The sequence below is a fragment of the Cyclopterus lumpus genome, chromosome 11 (genome assembly GCF_009769545.1).
Source record: "Cyclopterus lumpus isolate fCycLum1 chromosome 11, fCycLum1.pri, whole genome shotgun sequence".
NCBI lineage: Eukaryota > Metazoa > Chordata > Actinopteri > Perciformes > Cyclopteridae > Cyclopterus > Cyclopterus lumpus.
In genome coordinates this window covers 19032210-19058810 of record NC_046976.1, presented here as the reverse complement: position 1 = coordinate 19058810, position 26601 = coordinate 19032210, and the positions used below count along the sequence as shown (strand labels likewise).

At 40.5% G+C, this 26601-nt stretch overlaps 2 protein-coding genes across 2 annotated transcripts; one reads left to right on the top strand and one right to left on the bottom strand.

Annotated features, from left to right (window-relative positions):
• The first annotated feature begins 508 nt into the window (after positions 1-508).
• On the top strand, positions 509-15941 carry LOC117739212 (visinin-like). Its single transcript, XM_034545504.1, is given in 7 exon segments — positions 509-651; positions 8301-8409; positions 11723-11782; positions 11784-11804; positions 11806-12090; positions 14468-14579; positions 15856-15941. Coding segments are annotated over 7 exon segments (816 nt in total).
• Positions 15942-18952: 3011 nt separating this feature from the next.
• Positions 18953-26229, bottom strand: si:ch211-232m10.6 (uncharacterized protein LOC572203 homolog). Its single transcript, XM_034544908.1, has 7 exons — positions 26034-26229; positions 24183-24379; positions 21110-21158; positions 20404-20562; positions 20038-20149; positions 19533-19802; positions 18953-19079 (listed from the first exon to the last, which is right to left on the bottom strand). Exons 1-7 carry the CDS (start codon positions 26227-26229, stop codon positions 18953-18955), a joined length of 1110 nt encoding a protein of 369 aa, XP_034400799.1.
• Positions 26230-26601: the final 372 nt, after the last annotated feature.

Here is a 26601-nt window from a genome sequence, read left to right as displayed (position 1 = left end):
GTGTGTGTGTGTATGTATATATTATTTATAATATATATATATATGTATATGTATGTATGTATATATTATTTATTATATATATATGTATGTATGTATGTATTTATTATATATATATATATGTGTATGTATATATTATTATTTATAATATATGTATATAAATAAAATACTGCAACTGCCACACAACAATTTCCTTTATGAAATATATATATATATATATATATACACACACACACACACACACACACACACACACACACACACACACACACACACACACACACACACACACACATATACATGCATGCATACATACATTTACTTCCTGTCACCTGATCTCATTCACATGCACTGCAACAGGAAATAACAGAATAAGTAAAATAATGCATCTTTATTGCATTTTATATATTTTTGGGGATCCTAAGCATTTAGTAAAATAAAGCTCCTTTACAAAAAGCCCAAGTGCAGGACATTCACAGAATGTCCGTTCTCAGGCGCTCTGTTCGTGGTCATGTCTCTGGCCGGGTGGGTCCTGTGGTACAGCGGAAACATCGACGGTCTGACCTCCAGGAAGGAGCTCGGGCACATCGGCAGCGCCGTGGACCGGCTGGCTCGCAACCTCAGCCGCAAGATCCGCACCTACAGGGGCCACCTGTGAGCCCACGGACAGGAAGTCTGAGTACATTTCAGTTTAAAGGTCTCCCCTGTCCGTCAGTATTAATATGAAATATACACAGAGTCAAACTACGAGTCACAAGCATTTCTGTTGCAGTCCTGTTACGCTGTATTGGTGTTTTATCAGGATTAACATGTTTTTTTTGTTTTTTTTTTTTTTTATATGTGGTCTCTTGTTGGAGTTCAATAAATGCATTTTTATACACTATATATCTGTTTTTATTACATTTTCCACCATATAATTAGATAGATTTATACATTTTAATGAGTTAACCCGTCAAACAACAAAATTAAAACATTGATAATATTTATGTAAATATATATGTGTGTGTATAATTATTATTTTGTGTTTTATAATCAACATTTTTACTAGTATTCATTCATGCATATTATAATCTGTACTTCACTCAGTAATATCAGGAGTACTTCTGCACTTCTTTATTTCATTGGTATTTATTATTTTTCTATTCTAAGTGAAGACAAAATGCATTAGAACAACTTTTAAAACATAATAAAGAAAATAAATACAGTTAGTGTCTTAAAGTGCAGGTAGTTGCCCCACACTTTGAAAAGGTACTTAAACCAAATATTTGATTTACATTGTACCATAATATTGTACAACAATCTTTATTATAGTAATAATCTTTTATCTGTTTAGTTATTGTGCTGCAGTAACACCTTGTTTATACTCTGTGCTGACCTCTACTGGTGACGTGTCGCAATTACAACATCAGCAGAGCATACATCCTGAACAAGAAGCCCCAGAAAAAGAAATATAGATATATGTATGCAGGGGCGTTTGTAGGACTCAAAGAAAGGGGGGCTAAGCCCCAAGGGGAGTGCCACCTTTGTGAATGTGTGTGTGTGCAGCAAATATATCAATCAGAAAGACTGATGTTGCTCTAGTTTTGCTTCTCAGTATACGTGATATTCATTGTGATATGTTACCCTCATTTGGACACGATCACTGAGATAAAGATGAACTAGTTCAGTGTCAAATATACCATTCAATGGAACAAAATATAATAATATATATTAATGCAAAAAATAGAGAGATGTCGATTTCTTGTATTTCGAATTCGTTCGTTCACACTATCGCTCACTAGAGACAGTTTATAACAAAATAGCTAGCTAGCTATTCCCTTTTATTTACCTCAAGTAAACCTGAATGTAAGCAGGTAACACTCGTTAACTACAGACAGACACATTCTGTAACTACCTGGACTTACAGGTAAACCTGAATGTAAGCAGGTAACACTCGTTAACTACAGACAGACACATTCTGTAACTACCTGGACTTACAGGTAAACCTGAATGTAAGCAGGTAACACTCGTTAACTACAGACAGACACATTCTGTAACTACCTGGACTTACAGGTAAACCTCAATGTAAGCAGGTAACACTCGTTAACTACAGACAGACACATTCTGTAACTACCTGGACTTACAGGTAAACCTGAATGTAAGCAGGTAACACTCGTTAACTACAGACAGACACATTCTGTAACTACCTGGACTTACAGGTAAACCTGAATGTAAACAGGTGACACTCGTTAACTACAGACAGACACATTCTGTAACTACCTGGACTTACAGGTAAACCTGAATGTAAGCAGGTAACACTCGTTAACTACAGACAGACACATTCTGTAACTACCTGGACTTACAGGTAAACCTGAATGTAAACAGGTAACACTCGTTAACAACTACAGACAGACACATTCTGTAACTACCTGGACTTACAGGTAAACCTGAATGTAAGCAGGTAACACTCGTTAACAACTACAGACAGACACATTCTGTAACTACCTGGACTTACAGGTAAACCTGAATGTAAACAGGTAACACTCGTTAACAACTACAGACAGACACATTCTGTAACTACCTGGACTTACAGGTAAACCTGAATGTAAGCAGGTAACACTCGTCAACTACAGACAGACACATTCTGTAACTACCTGGACTTACAGGTAAACCTGAATGTAAACAGGTAACACTCGTTAACTACAGACAGACACATTCAAAATTAACTTGAGCTGCGTGTCTTTAGACTACGGGAGGAAGCCGCAGAACCCGGAGGGAACCTACGCTGACATGGGGAGAACATGCAAACTCCACATGGAAGGGTCCGCCCGGGGATCAGGGATTGAGCCCTGGTCCCCTCTTGCTGATGGGGGGACAGTGCAAACCGCCTCTCTCGAACATATCTTTACTTTAAAGGTGCAGCGTGTGGTGTTTGGCGCCATCGAGTGGTCAGGTTGGAGATTGCAACCGACTGAAACTTCATCCTCGCGCGACTCATTGCTACGTCGCGTTGCTACGTCGCGTTGCTACGTCGCGTTGCTACGTCGCGTTGCTACGTCGCGTTGCTACGTCGCGTTGCTACGTCGCGTTGCTACTTCGCGTTGCTACGTCGCGTTGCTACGTCGCGTTGCTACGTCGCGTTGCTACGTCGCGTTGCTACGTCGCGTTGCACCTCTTTGCTGTGAGGGGGATGGCGTCTTTAGCTGAAAGTACGCTTACATTGTAAGCTTTTAAAGTTGAACAAGTTTAAGCGGATTTGAAGATTTTCTCCATAGGATACCATTCAAAATATTAATCCTAATTATCATAAATAATTAAGGAAAAGGAGCTTTAGACTCGAGGTCTCAAAGGACCACCCAGGTATGTGGCATGGCAGTAAAAACACAAAGGTGTGTTTATATGAACACAATTTGTGTGCTTAGTTTTTTTATTTATTTTTTCCAGAAATGATCCTTAAAATATTTTTTTTTGCCCATGGTAAAAATTACTCTAAAATAATGCATGTAAAGTTCAGGTGACATTTATTTATTTTCATATCATTAAAACATTTGACATGTTTTCTAAAAATGATCACTCTAAACCATTTATAATTTCAAGGCAACGTAGTTGAGGCAGGCCCTCTGCCTTTTATGTTAAGCTGTCACTCATGATGCCACGCCCCTGGAGTTGAAACCACGCCCCCCACGCCAGATCCCTGCCAAAAGTCTGAACCTGAAAAAAAGATTGAAAGTTGAAAATATAAAATATATTTTACTCGAAGAAAAAAAACATAACTGAATCTAAATTATATTTAAACCATCAAAACTTTTCATACCGTTATTTTTATTTTGAATACATTGTTGAATTTTTCAATGTTGTAGCCCCCCTAAAATGGGCCTAACGACGCCCCTGTACCTATGTATATATGTATGTATGTATGTATGTATACGTATATATATATATATATATATATATATATATATATATATATACGTATATTCAATTCAGTTTATTTTGTATAGCCCAATATCACACATTACAAATGTCTCAGAGGGCTTTACAGTCTGTACATATATATATATATATATATACGTATACATATGTGTATATATATATACGTATACATATGTGTATATATATATACATACATATGTATACATATGTGTATGTATACATATATATACATATATATATGTATATGATAAAAATATAGATATTGTCTAAAGTGTTTATTATTTGACCGCCTCTTTAGAATGTAATATAAATATATGATGAATGAACTCCACCTGAACTCCAGGTGACTCCGCCCATAAAAAGACAAACTGACCTCTCCACAAAAAGGGAAGTTTCCCTCTGACACGGCTCCCATAATCCGACTCACCTGGAAACACCAGCCACAGTAATAGATTACTCACGCTGGGATTACTGCAATCTGCTCATCGACTGTAACCGCGCCCGACCGGTTAATCCCCAAAAACAATCAGATCCATGTCGGCGTCTGACTTCTGCTGCACTAATTCCTTGAAACGTGTTTAGATTCATGAAAACAAAGTTATTAGTTGTAGATGATCATTTGAACCTCCGACAAAAACATGGAGAGCAACAATTTTAACACCACAAACAAAATAGACTTTATTAGAATTTTACTGTCAACAGCCATGAAAACAACTATTTTTTCCATGTTTTTATTAATAAATGTGTATACAATGCTGTGTGAACTAACCCCTCTGCATAAAGCTTCATAATATATAGTTTTATTTATTAATAAACGTGTATAAATGAGTCTCTGAATGCTGTGTGAACTAACCCCTCTGCATAAAGCTTCATAATATATAGTTTATATTAATAAATGTGTATAAATGAGGCTCTGAATGCTGTGTGAACTAACCCCTCTGCATAAAGCTTCATAATATATAGTTTATATTAATAAATGTAGTATAAATGAAGCTCTGAATGCTGTGTGAACTAACCCCTATAAAATAAAGCTTCATAATATATAGTTTATATTAATACATGTGTATAAATGAGTCTCTGAATGCTGTGTGAACTAACCCCTCTGCATAAAGCTTCATAATATATAGTTTATATTAATAAATGTGTATAAATGAGTCTCTGAATGCTGTGTGAACTAACCCCTCTGCATAAAGCTTCATAATACATAGTTTTTATTAATAAATGTGTATAAATGAGGCTCTGAATGCTGTGTGAACTAACCCCTCTGCATAAAGCTTCATAATATATAGTTTATATTAATAAATGTCTATAAACGAAGCTCTGAATGCTGTGTGAACTAACCCGTCTGCATAAAGCTTCATAATACATAGTTTTTATTAATAAATGTGTATAAATGAGGCTCTGAATGCTGTGTGAACTAACCCCTATAAAATAAAGCTTCATAATATATATTATTTATTATTTTAAGAGGAGGAGTTAATGCGTTATAGGGTCAAAACATGACCTCATAGACTTCATCACTCACATTAAGACCCCCCCCCGTATGACCTCATGTGACCTCACGTAGTATTAGCTTTCAAAATGTAGTGGGCTATGAAGTAGAATAATACTTAAAGTAGAATTTGTAGTAAATTGTACTTAACCTGAAGTGACCCTTTGAGTCTCACAAACCCATATATATGGGATATATATGTGTATATATATACAGTATATATACATATATATAATTATATATATATGGGATATATATGTATATATATGTATATGGGATGTATATATATGTATATATATATATATATATTTATGTATATGTATATATATTTATATGGGTTATGTACAGTATACATGTATATTCAAGTGGCTGGATGCGTGAATACGTTCACTAAAACAGATTTTATGTGAGGAGTTACGTAAATGGTTACGTGGTTACGTGGCTCCAAAGTCACGAAGGTATATATTTTTTGTTTAAACAATGTAGTTAAATCTTGTGAGTGACTCTGCTCCCTCGACCAGGATCCACATTGGAAGCCATTGATGCCCATTAAGGTGTCTAGATTAAATGTTCCTATTATGGGACGAGGTTCATCGAGGTCGAGCTAAAGGACTTGGATAATACTTATCGGCCCCGTTCTGGTCACCACGGATTTACCGTTCCCTGTATTGACTCGGTCTGCTTTGCATCGCTGCCAAATCCTCCTTACGTCGCCTAACACCACCGCCTGCACTGCTTCGCTCTCCCTCTCTTCCTCCGTTTTAATCCTCCTCTCTTTGCATTTAAAGGATTCTCTTTCCTGGAACTCCATCGAAACGAGGAGGGGGGGGGGGGGGGGGGGGGGGGGGGGGGGGGGGGGGGGGGGGGGGGGGGGGGGGGTGGGGGGGGGGGGGGGGGGGGGGGGGGGTGGGGTTAAAGGTGAGATGGCCACAGCTAAAGGGTTTGTTTGTTTTTTTGCACGGTTGGGCTGCTTGTTTTTCAATAGGTTCGATTTGTCTTGTGAGAACTTTTTATAACCAAAAGTCGGTGAAACAAAGACACATTTATTTTGCGACTCAGTGAAACGGTCGTAAAGTCACTGTCTCAAAAATGTATGTTTGTTACCAGGCGACAACCTCCTGCATTCTCTCTCCTGACCACCAGTGGGCGACTCCTCTGGTTGTATAGAAGTCTATGCTTCATATGTTAAAGCTGCATTCTCTCTCCTGACCACCAGTGGGCGACTCCTCTGGTTGTATAGAAGTCTATGCTTCATGTGTTAAAGCTGCATTCTCTCTCCTGACCACCAGGGGGAGACTCCTCTGGTTGTATAGAAGTCTATGCTTCATGTGTTAAAGCTGCATTCTCTCTACTGACCACCAGGGGCGACTCCTCTGGTTGTATAGAAGTCTATGCTTCATGTGTTAAAGCTGCATTCTCTCTACTGACACCAGGGGCGACTCCTCTGGTTGTATAGAAGTCTATGCTTCATTGTTAAAGCTGCATTCTCTCTACTGACCACCAGGGGGCGACTCCTCTGGTTGTATAGAAGTCTATGCTTCATGTGTTAAAGCTGCATTCTCTCTCCTGACCACCAGGGGGCGACTCCTCTGGTTGTATAGAAGTATATGCTTCATGTGTTAAAGCTGCATTCTCTCTCCTGACCACCAGGGGGCGACTCCTCTGTTGTATAGAAGTCCATGCTTCATGTGTTAAAGCTGCATTCTCTCTCCTGACCACCAGGGGGCGACTCCTCTGGTTGTATAGAAGTCTATGCTTCATGTGTTAAAGCTGCATTCTCTCTACTGACCACCAGGGGGCGACTCCTCTGGTTGTATAGAAGTCTATGCTGCATGTGTTAAAGCTGCATTCTCTCTACTGACCACCAGGGGGCGACTCCTCTGGTTGTATAGAAGTATATGCTGCATGTGTTAAAGCTGCATTCTCTCTACTGACCACCAGGGGGCGACTCCTCTGGTTGTATAGAAGTATATGCTTCATGTGTTAAAGCTGCATTCTCTCTACTGACCACCAGGGGGCGACTCCTCTGGTTGTATAGAAGTCTATGCTTCATGTGTTGAAGCTGCATTCTCTCTACTGACCACCAGGGGGAGACTCCTCTGGTTGTATAGAAGTCTATGCTTCATGTGTTAAAGCTGCATTCTCTCTACTGACCACCAGGGGGCGACTCCTCTGGTTGTATAGAAGTCTATGCTGCATGTGTTAAAGCTGCATTCTCTCTACTGACCACCAGGGGGCGACTCCTCTGGTTGTATAGAAGTATATGCTGCATGTGTTAAAGCTGCATTCTCTCTACTGACCACCAGGGGGCGACTCCTCTGGTTGTATAGAAGTATATGCTTCATGTGTTAAAGCTGCATTCTCTCTACTGACCACCAGGGGGCGACTCCTCTGGTTGTATAGAAGTCTATGCTTCATGTGTTGAAGCTGCATTCTCTCTACTGACCACCAGGGGGAGACTCCTCTGGTTGTATAGAAGTCTATGCTTCATGTGTTAAAGCTGCATTCTCTCTACTGACCACCAGGGGGCGACTCCTCTGGTTGTATAGAAGTCTATGCTTCATGTGTTAAAGCTGCATTCTCTCTCCTGACCACCAGGGGGCGACTCCTCTGGTTGTATAGAAGTATATGCTGCATGTGTTAAAGCTGCATTCTCTCTACTGACCACCAGGGGGCGACTCCTCTGGTTGTATAGAAGTCTATAAAATCAAGTCAAATAAAATGGTTGAAGTAGTGGATGTCTACACATGATTTAAAGCTAACGCAGATCAGACATTCTACTAAAGGTCACTTTTACTAAACACTTGTTTTTCCTGGCTCCTCCGTTTGTCTTTCGCTTTAAGAAGCCGTTTTCGCCCCAGGAGGAAAGGTGACATTGATTTTGCCCGTCCTTTGGCAGAGCGCTACAAAGCCTCGGCAGCCAGCCAGATGGCAAAATCCAAATCACCTGCGGAGCCGCGGACGGTGCCAAGAAGGGAGGCCGGGCGCTCCAAGTTGGGCCTCAGCACGTCAGCAGAGGAATTAAGTTGTTTTATTTTAATACAGAGAGATCAGCGGTTCGCCGGGCCGGGCTTACCGCAGCCTTAGATGGCGCCCTGAGATGAAGCCGTGTGGGCGTGTGTCAGGGAAGTCGGCGGTGCGGTTATGTCATCGTAATCAAGACGGATCGCGCGTTAACGTTTGTTGTTGTTGTTGTTTTGATGTTGCTGTCGACGTTGCTCTGCCTGGTGACATGAGTTCACACCTCTAAACAGTTAAACAGTTTTTAAACACAAGGTCAATGTTGTTAAATGAAACACAATATAAATGGTAAGGAAATATAGATGAAACCCACTTTTATTCAAAAACAAATGTCTTATGTCTTTCTAAATCAACAAACGCAAAACAGACACCCCCCCCCCCCTCTGATAACTATCATATATATATATATTATGCATCTCATACCGGCTGCAAAGTGATCTCTTTAAGTCGAGGTTTCTAGTGTCTGTGTTAGAAGTGTGAATACTGTTTATGTCACAATGCATTAACCCCCCCCCCCTCCCCCCCCCCCACACACACACACACACACACACACACACACACACCGATTCCTGAAGAGTTCAGACTTCCCAGTGCAGACTGGTTTAAGGCGGAGCAGATGGTGGCTGAACTCTCCCTTAAGCCAGTTAAACTGTTAAGTCTTTCCAAGGTATGGATTTGGGGAAGAACCCACTTTTACTTTGTCACTTTACCTGATCGGGTTTATTTATACGGCGGATAAAACCTGCAGTCGGGCGGCGATTCGGTGCCCAGTCGGTTGTCCTGATCCTTGGTGTTCGACCTTTGACCCCTCACATGTCAAACCTCCATCGCCTGTCACTCACAACGGATACACAATAATAAGCTTTAAAATATGACAGGCAAAATAAATCGCGTCTAACTCCAAGTTTTTATGAACTGAAGTCTTTGCTTAATTAATTTGGAAAATGATAGTGAGTCCGAATAAAAATGTTTTTTTATTTAATTAATCTTTATTCAAAATGTACTTTAAGTTAACCAAGATGTATATAAGCTAAAGTGTCATAACTGAACTTAACTAAGCTGAACTGAAGTCAACGGCCTCGAAAGGTGAAAACAATACGAAACCAATGAAGCGTTTGTTCACTTGTTGTTTATTTACATGCGCAAATGATTCATAATTGTATAATTGTTATGTTGAGATAAAGTCCACTGTGATGTACTTCCAGTGAGAAGTACTTACTTAAGAAGTACTTATTTTACTTAAAGTATAAGTAGGAATACCACAGTGCAAACATTTACCATCAAAATATACTTACGTGAATAGGCTACATCATAATAATAATGAATGTTAATGTATAATAATTAGTGATGCTTTCATATGTACATAAATATGTATATTTTGTATCTTAACCTATACATTCATTATTAATTTATTGATTGCATTTTGTATTAATTTCAATCTGCAAAGTAACTAGAAACTTAAATATTAAATATTTGCAGTGCTTCTTGTTTTCTTTTATGCGCTACAACTTATTTGTGAAAACGCCTTCTCGATCGATGTGACTATAAATAAAAAAAAGCAAGAAGCTCAGGGCTTCGCATGGTGACTCCACGTCAGGGTGATCCAGTTTAATCGACTTATCTGGAAGCTGATTTCTTCTGCTGCACACAAACACACCGTCACTATTGGTCCTGGACTCCGCAGCTCACACAGGTAGGAAACACACCTGCAAATATCAGCATCCTCAGGACTCTGGAAGCTGAACATTGGACCTGTAGACTATTTGACTATGTTGGTTATTGGAAGTATTTATCTTAAACTAGGTCCACGTGAGATCTGCAGAGGAAGGGAAGACTTTTAAAAGATGAAAAGTAGCAATGCTTGTTTAGTTTTTTGATTGATCACCTTTAATTGCACCAATTTGTTCCCTGTTGACATTTATTTTCACATAATTATCAATTTATAGGATATAGTTGACAGACTTAGTCTGCAAGGGAACCATTAGGAATGTTGTGTGTTGTATACCTCACCCCAAGGAGATTTTATAATTATCATGGTTATTTTCCCATTCCATTCATTACATTTACAAGCTCCTTCCATATATATATATATATATATATATATATATATATATATATAAATGTAATTGTTGCTTCCCTTATCACTTGGAATAAATGCAAATCTTCCTTCTTGATCCCTTCTGGTATTTTCCCAAATAGTTGCATAAGTGGGTTTTTATTTAGAAAATTACAAAAATATTGTAATGCTCTCTAAAAGGAATTTTACCAAAAGCTAATTTTGTCTCAACGCGGTCTGAATATATGACTGTAGTTTGCCTTTTCCGCACCGCATTCTGTCCACCATCTTGAAGTTACATTTTCATTGTGCTTTAAATGTATGTTGTCCAAAAATATTAATTAAAAGTACAATTATAACCCACAAGTTTTCTTTCAAATAGTTTAAATTAGTTGTCCATTTAATTAATGTTTAATTTAGTTTTGACCCCAAAGTCTTCTACCTTAACTACACATTTGTATCAGGGGATTTATATCTTTAATAGATTTCAGTTAAAATAAATCAAGAAGGTAACTTCTCACTTAAATAAATGAGAATTGGGTAGATCATAGCTGTTCAAAAATGTATCTCCTGAATCCTGAATTTCTGAATTTCCCTTAGGGGATCAATAAAGTACTTATCTATCTATCTATCATCTCCTAAGATTTGTTTGTATAAACCTTTAGAAGCCCACTGTGTATGTCGGATTAACTTTGCAAAGAAGATTACTTTTTTCGATTCTGACAGACTTTAAGTGTACCAACTACCGACCCAATGTTTAGATTCTTGATTTAAGATGTCAACATGTGTCGGGTAACATAATAATTATAGAATTTGTACCATAATGCAATCTGCTAGTTTTAAAATAGCAAAGGGGTAGAGATTTGAAGTGTCTGAAGCAGCACCCTTTTTAATGTTAATAAACAAGCGTTCCAGCCTTGACCTGGGTTGAACCCTGTCCGTGACACCTCTTGCCGGTATTACTGATGGCTGATTGGCTTACTGAGCTTACCAAGCGGCTTCTTCTCTTTTCACAGCATATGCCTCTGTGGACTGAACTGTAGGCCACGGCCAGGATCAAGAAGGACACCGCAGTCATACCTCAGGGATCGTCTTCCGTTTCTTCCACTTGACAGAGTAGAGGAGGCAACTCCCTAGGCTGTAGCTGCAAGTGTTAAGTCCTCTAGAAGAGCACAAAACGTTCTCAACTTATAAATAACTCTTAAAAAACATCCCAAACAACCATCAACAATGGGTAACACAAGAGTGGCGCCGTGTCAAAGGAGATTCTGGAAGACCTGAAACTCAACACCAAGTTCACAGAGGGTTGAGATCGCCCAGTGGTATGAACAACTTCAAGAGGCAGTGTCCAACGGGGCGCATCTCTAAAGAAGAGTTTCAGAACATCTACAGCAAGTTCTTCCCGGAGAGCGACGCCGACACGTATGCCAAACACGTCTTCCGCTCCTTTGACACGAACGACGACGGCACGCTGGACTTCAAGGAGTACATCATCGCTCTCCACATGACGTCGACAGGCAAGACCACCAGGAAGTTGGAGTGGGCCTTCTCGCTGTTCGACGTGGACAAGAACGGATATATCACCAAGTCGGAAGTCAAGGAAATCTGCACGGTGAGTTTTTAGAGAAACGTAAGTGGCGTTAGTAGCCGTGCGGACAACCAGTTCTCTGGCATTTCTAACTGTTTGACGTCCAGACGCTAAGGAAATTACAGGAAGGAAGAGTTTAGTGCTTTGAGTAAAAATGAAACACCAACAACAGTGTCATCTGCATAGAAGTTGATATTATACTTTCCTGTACTTCATCTGTTACTTTATCTGCAGATCTCACCAGTGTTTAAACTGGGTTTAAGTGGGAGAAGGCTACTTCTTATATCTTAAGACTGGAACGTGTTCAAAACGTTGGTGGCACGGACAGTTAAATTGATTTGTAGAAATAGATTGGTGGATGGTTTAGGTGAATGAAGCTAAGGAAGATTATCGTCTGTTGCCTATAGACAGATGGAGATTACAGGAACATGTTCTGTTTAAAACTTATAATCTTATGTCCAGATGTTACTTTATTTGGGTGTGTAACTCTTTTTAAAAGTAGCTTCCCATTTTCTTTTCTCATTTCACCCACCCACTCAATGAAAGCACCGATTTCCCTGTCACCAACTTTACCTGCAGCATTGAAACCTATTCTGCATTTCATGCTATTATCCTCGTTAGGTAACTGAAGACATAAGATTAGACTTGATTGATTGATGCTGATAACCAGTTTAAGGGCTAAGCCTACATAGGGCTTTGGAGTGAAGATGGGAGGATATATATATATATATAAATAGAATTAAGAGAATGAAGAGTGGACCGGTAACTGTTCTCATCTAATTCTAACAATTTGGGATCAAGAGAAATATGACTAATTATTAAAACTCAAATTAGAACATGAAACCAACGTAAAGAAGGATAGATAACAGTATCATCTGCATACAGGAGGTGTTGGGACTGTGCCATAATGTATCTGTTGGTGGTTTCTGGACAAAGGTAAACATTGGCAATTTAGCAGAACTTGACATTACAGTGAATGATACATATTATGTCCTAAAACATCTGAATGTTTCATCATTAAAACTTTTAAATTGTCAAATATAAAGTGAGCTAATAGCACTGTGTTGGCTGATTAAACATACCTGATTTGCATGTCTTTTGCACAATTAGGTTTTCGAGAGAAAGATCACATTATTTTATCTGTATTTCAATAACAATACTGCTCTCATGACATGCAAAAGAAATGTAAGGCCGTGGCCATTTTCTCACTGATGATTTTGAAGGATATCTAACCGAGGTCGGTGGAATTTATTTCCCACTCCAAACCCGTTACCTACCAATGCTTCGTCCGTCTGATACCGACTCATTGAGTGTCTGCATATCCATGAAGACGCTGTTAAATTCCCATGAAGGCAATGTACCCAAGTTACAGAACACACATACTTTTTTTAATCCCAAACCACACAAAATCCAACTAACTAGTTTTGCTGGATAAATCTGAGAGAGAGAGAGATAGAGATTACCGCAAGACGGAATTTACAGACATAATTTACAAGATTGATTCAAATGTACTATTGCACAATGTTATATTATTTTATGTGTTGCTTGGATGAGTCCGTGAATATGCTCTTTGGACTCATCCAGGCTCAGAAAACCCTTTAATTGAATGATGTATTGTTGTTGTTTATATCTTGTGTGTTATTTTCCTTTTCTTATTCCTGTCGACCCTCTTGTGAGTCTGAAATCAAGTTGTAATTTAACTGAATTCATTTCCGCGCTACAAAATAGACAGAAAACCCTATGTGTGAGTTTTCTTTGAGTCCTGCAATTGCAATGAAACGTGAGTCTGTAGTTCCAGTGTTCACTGCGCTGTCAATCTTTTCCATATGCGATGAGCTTATTATGTGTTGAAATGTAAACTGCTTCAGATATTTATATTATATTTAGTGTTCCAGAAATGGTTTATAAATCACTCAATTATAAAGGTTAAAAAAGAGACAGGAACCCACCCAATGGTGTAGAAAATACACTGTTGGGTTCCACATAGCACTCAATGACTATAAAACATTGTTGAGGGGCTTTGACATCTTAATTTTCCCTGCAGATTCTTCATAGCGACCACATTTCAATTTTAAATATTAGAGGTCGTACAATCCCAGAACAAAGATCAGTTTCTTGGTTAATCTGTGGCACCACAGGTTGTTGCTGTCTATCGTCAATATACCCATTAGCTAATAGATGAGGAATAAATGGTTGAGGATAAAGGAGAGTATTGGTGAGATGGTTTCTCTCCGTTTGCAATCATGAAATTCTGATTCTGACTAGTATATTTTAATATTGGTTCAGTTTTATGGGAAGACTGAATCCATCTGGTACCTCTCGTATCCAATAGCGAGGTACAATTGAATGCTAACTCTGTTATTGACCAAATTGCGTCTTATTCTTCTTTTTTCCCTAACAGGCCATTTTCAAGCTGATTCCTAAAGATGAGCTGTCTTCTTTGGCTGACGATGAAAACACAGCTGAGAAGAGGGCAGATAAACTCTGGAATTTCTTTGAAAAAGGCGAAAACGGTGAGAAAAACTGGGTGAATGGAGACATGAATGAATTGATTTTGCTCCGTCCACCGTGTGGTCAGCCACAAAAATGATCTATTCTTCCGAACAGCTCTGTCTCGGCTGGATGATTGTGCACCTTTATGTCCAACCACCTGTTTATAGTCCAGTGTAGAGTAATACTACAGAGAGAGACACAAAGAGACACAAAACAACTACAAAGAGATCCAAAATTATCCTAAAATATCCACAGAGACACAATAGAACTTCAAAGGGACATAAATCATCTACAAACAGACACAAAATGACCACAAAGATACACAAACCAACTACAAAGAGACACAAAATGATGACAAAGAGACGCAAAACAATTTCAAACATTCACAAAATGACCACAAAGAGACACAAAACAACATCAAAGAGACACACAATGACAACAAAGAGACGCAAACCAACTTCAAAGAGATGCAACGCAACTTCAAAGAGACACAAAACAACTTCAAAGAGACACAAAATTACGACAAAGAGACGCAAACCTACTTCAAAGAGATGCAACGCAACTGCAAAGAGACACAAAACAACTTCAAAGAGACACAAAATTACGACAAAGAGTCGCAAACCAACTTCAAAGAGATGCAACGCAACTGCAAAGAGACACAAAACAACTTCAAAGAGACACAAAATTACGACAAAGAGACGCAAACCAACTTCAAAGAGATGCAACGCAACTGCAAAGAGCCACAAAACAACTTCAAAGAGACACAAAATTACGACAAAGAGACGCAAACCAACTTCAAAGAGATGCAACGCAACTTCAAAGAGACACAAAACAACTTCAAAGAGACACACAATGACGACAAAGAGACGCAAACCAACTTCAAAGAGATGCAACACAACTTCAAAGAGACACAAAACAACTTCAAAGAGACACACAATGACAACAAAGAGACGCAAACCAACTTCAAAGAGATGCAACGCAACTTCAAAGAGACACAAAACAACTTCAAAGAGACACAAAATTACGACAAAGAGACGCAAACCAACTTCAAAGAGATGCAACGCAACTGCAAAGAGACACAAAACAACTTCAAAGAGACACACAATGACGACAAAGAGACGCAAACCAACTTCAAAGAGACACACAATCCATTCCTGATTGTAGCATTATGCATCAGTCTGTTTCTCTAGGAAACCTTTTAACAAGTGTCTTCCATTTAGTTTCATTTCAATTACCTGAACTAAACTTCTTCTTCTTCTTCTTCTTCTCCTTCTTCTTCTCCTTCACTCCCTCCAGATCGAGTGGCGGAAGGCGAGTTCATCCAGGGAGTGTTGGACAATGACGACGCTCTTCGTTTGATTCAGTATTCACCCTCGAAGTAACTACTCCGGCAGATTCTTCACTTGCACCCGTCGTTCACATTTTATTCCTTCCTTAAACTTGACGCAGGGTTTTATCATACGTGTTACCAACGTATGCGAAAACAACTTTCTTAATAATACGCTAAATAAAAGAAATGTTTTTAAAAAAGAAGATCTAAAAACTACCAAGAGGACGCCAATATTCCCCAACAGACGTGTCACCTAATTAAACAAAAATAAAAATGTGTTACTCTCTTCACCGAAGTTGCAATAGATGAAGCACGAACTGTCTTTCTGAAACTGTCTGCGTTTAGATTACAGATCTCGCGATAAAGTAATTACGAAGGTGTGTTGTAGCAACTGAAGCGCACGTTTTAATAATATGGTATGTCACATGCTTTAGTGTTTAGTATTACTACCATGAAAATGTTTATTTTTGTTCTCTTCTGGGCAGCCTAGTCTCTCGTTTTACACAGTGGGATGTTTTTTAAAACCCTGACCACCATGTAAGGGCATCAAGGTGCAACCGCACCCTTGTTATTGTCAACTTTTGTGTCTTTTACAGTGTCCACTTCCTCCGTGTGGTACAATCGTACATATTTGATGTTCTAGTTAGCGTTAATCGCAGAATAGCTTTTCGTCCGCGTACAACTGCATGTAAGATTAAGTGTTGGCCCTTGATTTATTCAATAAATCAAAAAAACGTGAAATTGTAATAAAGCTCAAGTGTGTCGAGAGTTTTCTTTTTTTGTTAATACTTTCACCGTGAATAAAAACTGTTAAACACGTCGTTGTGTTTGTGAAAAACGTCGCGAAAATGATGTAGAACGTAAACTACGTGACGTAAATACGTAAAATACATCACAAACATCGCTAGTGTGACTTCAAAATATCCAAACAACACTTTTAGGGACACGAACGCCGGTCTACTGATTGAAAGTCCTGTGTTTGTTTGACCCTCCCACTTTGTGTGGGTTTGCACTATACTACAGACACTAAAGGGGCGGGACAAAGCACTTAAAGGGAGAATTCATCCAATAGTTGTGGAGACGTTTGACAGGACAAACCGATGTGATCACCAGAGTGGGATCCATCCTCTGGGAACCGCGAACGTCTGTACAACAACAGTGAGAGATATATATATATCTCGGTTTAGCCAAACATTGCATCTCTTTTCCAAAAACAGGACAGAAGGAGTCTCCAACTTTAAGGCGTGAATGACGCTGGTCTACGTGAGCTCAAGCCACACCCCTTTTTGACCTGTTTACGCACCTACACCTGCCGTCACAGGTTAATCTCTAACAGCAGAGGAATTAACTTTAAAAAGAAACGGTCATCACAAGGATAATCCACGGCTCTGATTGTTGACCGTGGGATTAACCAGAGAAACCGGGACACTTTTTCTACGTGAAGCTTTTATTAGTCATAAAAATAATATAATCATCTCTTTTTAACCCCAAAATAACACTTGTGGAAAATTCTTTGACTTTGAGCAAATACGTGTGATTAAAAGTATAAACATTAAATTGATAGAGGTATAACAGATATATACGTAATTGGGAATGAGAAGCTGCGACATCCTCGGGATTTTCAAAATAAAATAAAATAAAAAAGTACACACGTTAGCTTTTAGAACAAACGTGGAAAGACACACACCGAATAAGTAATTAAATTAACCCCTTCATATTCCACAGGTTTGGTTGTTGTTTAAACTGCGTGGGGTGAGAGGCTCATTTTACATAAATTCCATTTAATTCACATTTTTAATTACTTTCCACGTACTGCTTATTGATCTATGAATCCAGTTTCTTGCTGCTTCACTGCCTATATCATGTAGATCTCTCTCTCCCCCCCCCCCCCCCCCCCCCCCCCCCCCCCCCCCCCCCCCCCCCCCCCGCTCTCTCACTCTCAATCGTGTTCCCCTGACTGGGGAGATTATTGACATAATCTTCTGTCTAGCATTTGAAAGCATCTGTCTTAATGTCCAGATCCCCTGTTTTCTGTAATCTTGTCTTCTTTTTTTTCAAATAATTTATTTCAGATAAATAGAGAAATATAAAACAACAGTGAATAACTGGGTACACTCTAAAGTTAGTTTACTCCAAAGTCCAGTTTTTGTTCTACAACCTAAATATCATGTTCCACTGCAATTGTATTGATTACAAAACATTATAAATTAACAACAAATGTACGATTTAATGGAATCCGTGTATTGACAAGACATCGTCAGATAATGTGGTTTGTTTTTATTTATCATCACATACTGGAGGGGAATTTCATACGTCCATGCAAGTCATAGATAAAACAACGACAACAACAACAACATTACATCATATACTACAGTCATGGCCACAGTTGTATCGTTGCCATCTCTCAACACCTTTTGAGTCTACATTTGAAGACAGACTCACGTCCTCTCACACGTCTCAATCCCTGAAGAAGTCACTGTGCATAAGGCTGTATGTACACAAACAAAGTTATACTGATGTGTTGGTAGGAAAATGATATTTTGTTAAACAATCCTGGAAGAGAATTGTCTTTGCATGGCATCGAGACATATATTATATTTCTGTTATATTCTCTGAAGGTCTCTGCACATCCAGACGTGATTGAAAAAAATAACTAAAAATGTACTGATGCAAGTATTTTAACTGTAAATTTGACATGGCTTCACATTATGGCCTTCTGCTCCTTTTACCGTATTTATAAAAAAAGAGGCAACAGGTTAAACATTTTACAACTTGCTGACAGCATCCTATAAATGTGAGAACATTTATTTATTTAGTTTTTAAAACATCAACAAGGGTTTGAGGGCGCAATCGCATTTGTTTTGGAGTCCTTCTGCCCCCTAGTGGTCCAAAAAATAAAATGACACAGCTTGAAATGACCATTGTGTAACTTGCAAACAGTCCAGATGTGCAACAATTATCATTTGAAACCTCGTATGTACAAAATCAAAAGTCTTGTTGATTGAAATACAACAGAGCCAGTCCTGACAAAGATATTGCCAAAGTCCTCGGTCCTCCAAAGTCTCAGCAGAGTGAGTCCTCTCTCTCGTCCTGCAGAGCGTAATCTATCTCGTCCATCTCCCGTTCACAGTCTTCACATCCTTCAACGCAGCATCCCTCCACCACCACCACACCGTGAGGGTCCACCAGCCTTCGCCCTCCCATTCCACATCCTCCCCCGACTCTTCCCACTGCTCCCATTCCTTCCATTCCGACCCCATTCCCTCCAAAGAGGGCCACTCCCATTCCTCCGGCTCCTCCCACTCCTTCCATACCAACGCCATTTACTCCATAGCCGACCATTCCCATTCCCCCAGCTCCTCCCACTGCTCCCACTCCATCTATATCAACGCCGTTTACTCCATAGCCGGCCAAACCCATTCCCCCGGCTCCTCCTGCTGCTCCCATTCCCATTCCTCCTATTCCAACCCCATTCCCTCCAAAGCCGAGTACTCCCACCCCCATTCCCCCAGCTCCTCCTGCTGCTCCCATTCCAACTACAGCTCCTCCAACTCCTCCCATTCTCATCCCAACGCCCACACCTCCCACCCCTCCAACTCCGATCCCTCCTCCGCCAACGAGCAGCGCCCCCCCGGCGCTGTACGCCAGGGGTCCGACGGCCGGTCCCACTCCTCTGGGCCACAGAGGGTCCATGAGCGCCCCCTGCTGGCCGAGCTGGATCAGCTGACTGACGGAGTAAACGCCTCCGCCGCCGGCTCGAACGACCTCCTCGTAGGAGGGGGCGCAGACGGCGGCGCGAGCGTCCTCCAGCCTCACCCGGGCCCTGTGCTTCATCTCTATGAGGGTCTTGGTGTAGGAGTTGAGCGTGGCCACGGCGGCCGCCATGCAGCAGCTGAAGGACAGCCACGCCATCCTGGTGAAGGAGAAAGGAGGTTGTAGAACATTCTTGGATGTCTTTAATCAGACCTGAAGGCCAACGCAATTTGTAGTTTGAAGGCCCGTCACACCAGAAATACGATTCTTATACATTTTGGACTCAAAATTGGAGATCAAATCTTCTTTTCGCAGCAAGATTTCACAGTTTTAAAAGATGGCTGTGGCCAAGCAGGATGTCAGATGATTTTTTTGTTAAATTGGGAAAAACGTACGCAAAAGACCACGAGTAGTCCCAAGTCTGTGGCCTCCAGTCTTTGGGCCCGATGCTCACGGTCATCTGAAACACTGTGGTGTACATCATGTGTGCTACCATCCCCATCAAACCTGGTAGAGGAAGAAATAGTTAAGAAAGAGACAAAATGAGAGAGAATAAGATTGTTTTGGTGAGAATTACAAAGGATGAAAGACAGAGGGGGTAAAAATAGACCCAAACAAATTATTGTTCATAAGATTGTTCCAGCCAGAGCAAGTTTGCACCTTTTTGTATTCATTATTGCTTTTAATTGAATGAATATCTCAACGTACATAATTCAAACAAACCACCGTAAAACAAAGTGATATCGCAGTGTGTGTCTCACCCGAGAGGACGGTGCACATGGCGGCGAAGGCGTTGATCTTGAGGGCGTTCATCTCCCTCTTGGCACAGAGGCAAATCACTTCCACACACATCAGCAGGAAGCCCATGGCCAGAAGACCGATGTACATGAACTCACTGATGACTGAGAGCCAGAGGACGCCTGTGAGGAAAAGAAAAGAAAGTTAGTCTTTCCTTAGAAACTCCAAGTAACAAGCCAACAAGAGAGGGATCTGATTTACCAAATGTACTGTTGAGTACGTGTTTGCTAATTTACATTTACTTTAAGTACTGTGCAATTGTTTCTGTTTATTAAAAAAAATCCTTTTACTACATTTCTCTGACGGCTTTAGTGCCTTTTCAGATTACAGTTTTTCACACCCCTCAGGTTCACATATATTTGATTTATTTTGAATGTTTGTGATGAACTGACTTTTGAAGTGTTTGTTTATGTGTTGCGAAAATTCTCCTACTTTAAAGAAAATCAGAGGAACAGGGGAAAAGTAATATTAACATATAATATTAAATCCAGAAACATCACAGATAATAGTAAAACACGGATACTTTAAGTGCATTTAATACGTGCTTTTACTTGTATTGGCACAGTTTGGTAAAGGACCTGAATACTGAATACACTGAATAGTTTGCTTTTGGTGAGAGAAATATGAATTAGAATACAGGTTATGCTTTCCATGTAATCTGTTACTCACCTTGCGTCTCTCCTGGCGTCAGCTCGATGAAGCTGCGACACTTTTCTTCCTGATCTTCACCTGAAGGGAACAATCACAGCAGAGTTCATCCTGACGCTGGTAAACATCAGGTCATCTGAATAATGTAGTTATTATGGTCAAATGCAACATTTCTGTCTTGGAATATGAACGCATAGAATTTTCCATATTTGTATGCCAACAATCATTTTAGGGGATTAAAACAAAACATATGCTGGTGCTTATAGCCACTACAAAAGCTCAAGGATTAAAGTTGTGTCGTTTTTGGGGCAAGATGATGTAATCTCTTGCAAACGTTACGTCAATAACACAATAAATTCATTATAAATCCTGAAAACGAAATAGAAAGAGTTGCCTTAAGCCCAGCGGTTTAAATTACTTTGGGAGAAAGAATTAAACGTCAACCAATCCCAGTGTCATTAGAACAATACATGCCAGCGATTACTTTCTTTTCAGGATACCTAAGCTTGTCTGTGCTTTCTCACATAATGTGTGAGATTTGATAACAAAATAAAAAATATACATACATATCTCGATCAGAGTTTTAGAAAAAGTGTCAGGAACTGAAGCAGGATGAGGTTGATGAGGTTTGATTCATTAGTTTTTGTTGTAGTCTCTCTGTATGAGATCATCAAATAAACAGGTATCAATAAACAGGCTGTTTTCATACACTGATCTTAGCTATATCTATGAAAGAAGCGACAACGTAACGCAACAACGTAACGCAACAACGTAACGCAACAACGTAACGCAACAACGGAACGCAACAACGGAACGCAACAAAGAGTAACGCAACAACGTAACGCAACAACGTAACGCAACAACGTAACGCAACAACGTAACGCAACAAAGTAACGCAACAAAGTAACGCAACAAAGTAACGCAACAACGTAACGCAACAACGTAACGCAACAAAGTAACGCAACAAAGTAACGCAACAAAGTAACGCAACAAAGTAACGCAACAACGTAACGCAACAAAGAGTAACGGAACAACGGAACGCAACAACGGAACGCAACAACGGAACGCAACAACGGAACGCAACAACGGAACGCAACAACGGAACGCAACAACGTAACGCAACAAAGAGTAACGGAACAAAGTAACGCAACAACGTAACGCAACAACGTAACGCAACAACGTAACGCAACAACGTAACGCAACAACGTAACGCAACAACGTAACGCAACAACGTAACGCAACAAAGTAACGCAACAAAGTAACGCAACAAAGTAACGCAACAAAGTAACGCAACAAAGTAACGCAACAAAGTAACGCAACAAAGTAACGCAACAAAGTAACGCAACAAAGTAACGCAACAACGTAACGCAACAAAGAGTAACGGAACAAAGTAACGCAACAACGGAACGCAACAACGGAACGCAACAACGGAACGCAACAACGGAACGCAACAACGGAACGCAACAACGTAACGCAACAACGTAACGCAACAAAGAGTAACGGAACAAAGTAACGCAACAACGTAACGCAACAACGTAACGCAACAACGGAACGCAACAACGGAACGCAACAAAGAGTAACGGAACAAAGTAACGCAACAACGTAACGCAACAACGTAACGCAACAACGTAACGCAACAACGGAACGCAACAAAGTAACGCAACAAAGAGTAACGCAACAAAGAGTAACGCAACAAAGTAACGCAACAAAGTAACGCAACAACGTAACGCAACAACGGAACGCAACAACGGAACGCAACAACGGAACGCAACAACGGAACGCAACAACGGAACGCAACAAAGTAACGCAACAAAGAGCAACGCAACAAAGTAACGCAACAAAGTAACGCAACAAAGTAACGCAACAAAGTAACGCAACAAAGAGTAACGCAACAAAGAGTAACGCAACAAAGAGTAACGCAACAAAGAGTAACGCAACAAAGTAACGCAACAAAGAGTAATGCAACAAAGTAACGCAACAAAGTAACGCAACAAAGTAACGCAACAAAGTAACGCAACAAAGAGTAACGCAACAACGGAACGCAACAACAGAACGCAACAACGGAACGCAACAACGGAACGCAACAACGGAACGCAACAACGGAACGCAACAACGGAACGCAACAAAGTAACGCAACAAAGAGCAACGCAACAAAGTAACGCAACAAAGTAACGCAACAAAGTAACGCAACAAAGTAACGCAACAAAGTAACGCAACAAAGAGTAACGCAACAAAGAGTAACGCAACAAAGAGTAACGCAACAAAGTAACGCAACAAAGTAACGCAACAAAGAGTAACGCAACAAAGTAACGCAACAAAGTAACGCAACAAAGTAACGCAACAAAGTAACGCAACAAAGAGTAACGCAACAAAGAGTAACGCAACAACGGAACGCAACAACAGAACGCAACAACGGAACGCAACAACGGAACGCAACAAAGTTGCGCAACAAAGTAACTCCACTACAGATTAATATTTTACATACAAAAAACTAAATGTACTGTTCAAATTAAACCACTGGTTTCCAATTTTTGGGACCTGCGACGCGTGTCACGTTTCAGATGTCTATGAAATATTCCACCAAAGAGACCTTTTTACCTCTAAATGTCTGACACGGTTTCTTTTAAATAATGTTTGTGTTAATGTTTGTTTCATTTTCCAAGTGACAAAATGAACTTAAACCTGCAGCAAAATATAGGGTCAACTTTGTTCTCCTGGCTGGCCAGAACAAGAACCTTGCTAAACGACATGCAGAGTTGATTACAGGTCGACCAAAGGGAAACAAAACCCCAAATGAACTGAACGCCGGTAAGCAAACCAAATGGCTTTGAAGACTGGTGGAGGGATACGTGTGTGGTTTCAGAGCGTCAAAGATAATTACACCTTTGATGCCTGAAGTAAGTTTATATCTGACGTGTTATCACATTACTTACACTACAAATAGTTCAAATTGGGTAAAAATGTTTCATGCACTGAACAAGTGTACCATGCAGGTGCTTTCAACAATGAAGCTTTGAGTACAAACCCAATGAGCTCTCATCATGTTGCATGTTTTCTATGCTCCCGTCACGCACACACACACACACACACACACACCTTCATTGTGCTTCTCACAGGAGAGCCAGAAGCCGGTGTGGAAGGAGCGCAGCATGTACTTGTCCTCGCCCGTCTCCCAGATGTATTGGACGGCGTTGGCCATCTGCTTCTTCTTGATCCTGGCCAGCTCCTCTTTCTGCAGCGGAGACAGCGTCACGTTGGTCGGCTGCTGCCTCGGGTCAGGGGTGGGGGTCTCTGGGTGGAGGAAAGAAACGGAGAAATGAAGAAGTAGGAGCTTAGAGGTGACGGAGAAAGTAAAAGGGGCTAGAAAGAGACTAGAAAGAGAGTTTTATGTTCCCCAATGCCGCTTGAAAGCCTTTTCTAAAGCATTCTAAGAAACTCTGGCTCTAAATCCTCAAAGGGTCTCCTGTAGTTCACAGCGTGTAACACAATCCAGCCCTGAAACACTGTTCTTTAGGTAATCTGTCATTTTCTATGGAGCGAAAATTGAATACTACATGGAAGCAAATAGGCTTAGTGCTGAGAGATAAGACAGCGGGTGAGTGAATCCAGATAACATGCAGATGCAGATACAAAGTTCTGAGATTAGCAACAAAGCCGGGATTATGTGAATCTCTGACGGTCAAGTCAAGTGAAAAATACTTGAATATGTGGAGCAAGTAAAATACTGTGGATGCCGTAAAAATCCTGTTTTTCTAATTCTGGAAATATTATTAGTTATTTATACATTATTAATATGCTGTACAGGCCCTAACGGATTAGAAGTAAAAATATATGCAGTATACAATCATGCATGTGAGAGCAGGAAGTAGGTCAGAGCAAACAATAAGTTTACATGTCTATTTTTAACAGGTGTAAAATACATATTATTCTATTATCATTTTTGCATATGCAGCTTTATTTACAGCGGCTTTGTGAAAAAGATGATGGCAGCACGAAGGGGCATTTTTTTCATTTTAGACTTTGATTTCTTCATTCATGAATGTGAAATAACAAAATAAAGTCCAAGAAAACATTTGTTGTTTAATCTCAACAACGAAAACGTGTTTGAATTGTTATACTTTGTATATACTTGTATATACATTCCTAGTAAAAACTCGGGTGTTGCACATTTATGAGTAACTAACATGTAATAAAGTTCATTTAGTGACAAACGCTGATTGAGCATAATTGCGTATTAACTCGTATTTAATTAGCAGTTTGTTCTTGATTTGTTTTTATGCGTTTTCATAGTTTATGACAACATTTTGAAAAAGGCCCTCTTTTAAAAGAGTTACTGGATTCCACACCGTTCTTTGAATTATGTCCAAACTTTCTACCAAATCTGACTGACAGTTGTTGAAATTTCTTGCTAATAATCAGACAAACAAACAGAACTAGAAAACACGATGAAAGAAACCATACAGCATCGAGGGAATGCCTCCAAATGGGCTCTCGACATGGCGACCGCCGAGCCGGCAGTTTGCAGCTAACAGCGCTAACAGCGCTAACAACAGTGCTAGCAGAGCTAACGGCGTTTACCTGAGGAGGGAGGAGGGGGGACGCTACGCTTCAACGTTACCAGCAGAGCGTCGACAGTTACGACAGCCAGCGGGAACTCACATGCACTAAAATATGCATGCAAGGCTGGTCCGGCTACGATGTGTAGAATTGAGGACTTTTAAGTTCACAAATAAAACACAGATTTGACGTTTTTCCAGGCAAAAGACAGTTGAAAAGTGCTTTTTTGATGACAAATTGATTGACGTGAGGCAATATGTTAAAACGATGTTGTTTAAGAACTCGGTGGCACATTTCTATCGAACCTACGGGCTTACAAATCACCAAAACCTGTTGGGTTCTGTCAGCATCTGGTTTTCCAGACACACATCTGGTTCCCCGGCCTCACCTGTGGTGTACGGCTGGCTGTTGTTCTGCCCGCAGTTCCTCAACTTGACCGGAGACAGGCAGAGGGGCTTCACCACCTTGTGCGTTCCCTCGCACCAATAGGAGGTGCAGAACGCCGAGACGGACAGCGTGAGGGCCAGCGAGGTGAGGGACAGCGACAGCAGGGAGCGGTTACGTCTGGACATGTTCTCCAGCATCGTTGCTTCTCGCCACACAGCACTCTGGGAGAAATGAGTTCGGACCAGGGAGCTCACTTTGAGGGGGTCGGGGAGGTTCCGTGGCTCCGCAAAGGGGGGGGCAACCAAGATGAAGCCTGGCGGGTTTGTGGTGTGCGATTGAGATTGATTCAAGGATTCAAGGAGGGTGGTGGAAAGGAGAGAGGAGAGGGGATTAGGGATGGTTGAGAATTGGCGCAAAGGTCGAAGGTCGGGTGGAGAGATGGAGGGAGGGTTGTGGTTCGCGGGGCTCGCGGAGCTGGAGAAAAATGAAACGGGGGGGATTTTTAATCACTTCCGCCGAAGTGAGAAAGAGACAGCTGTGCAGGCCAGAGGCTGCAGGAGGAACTCCGG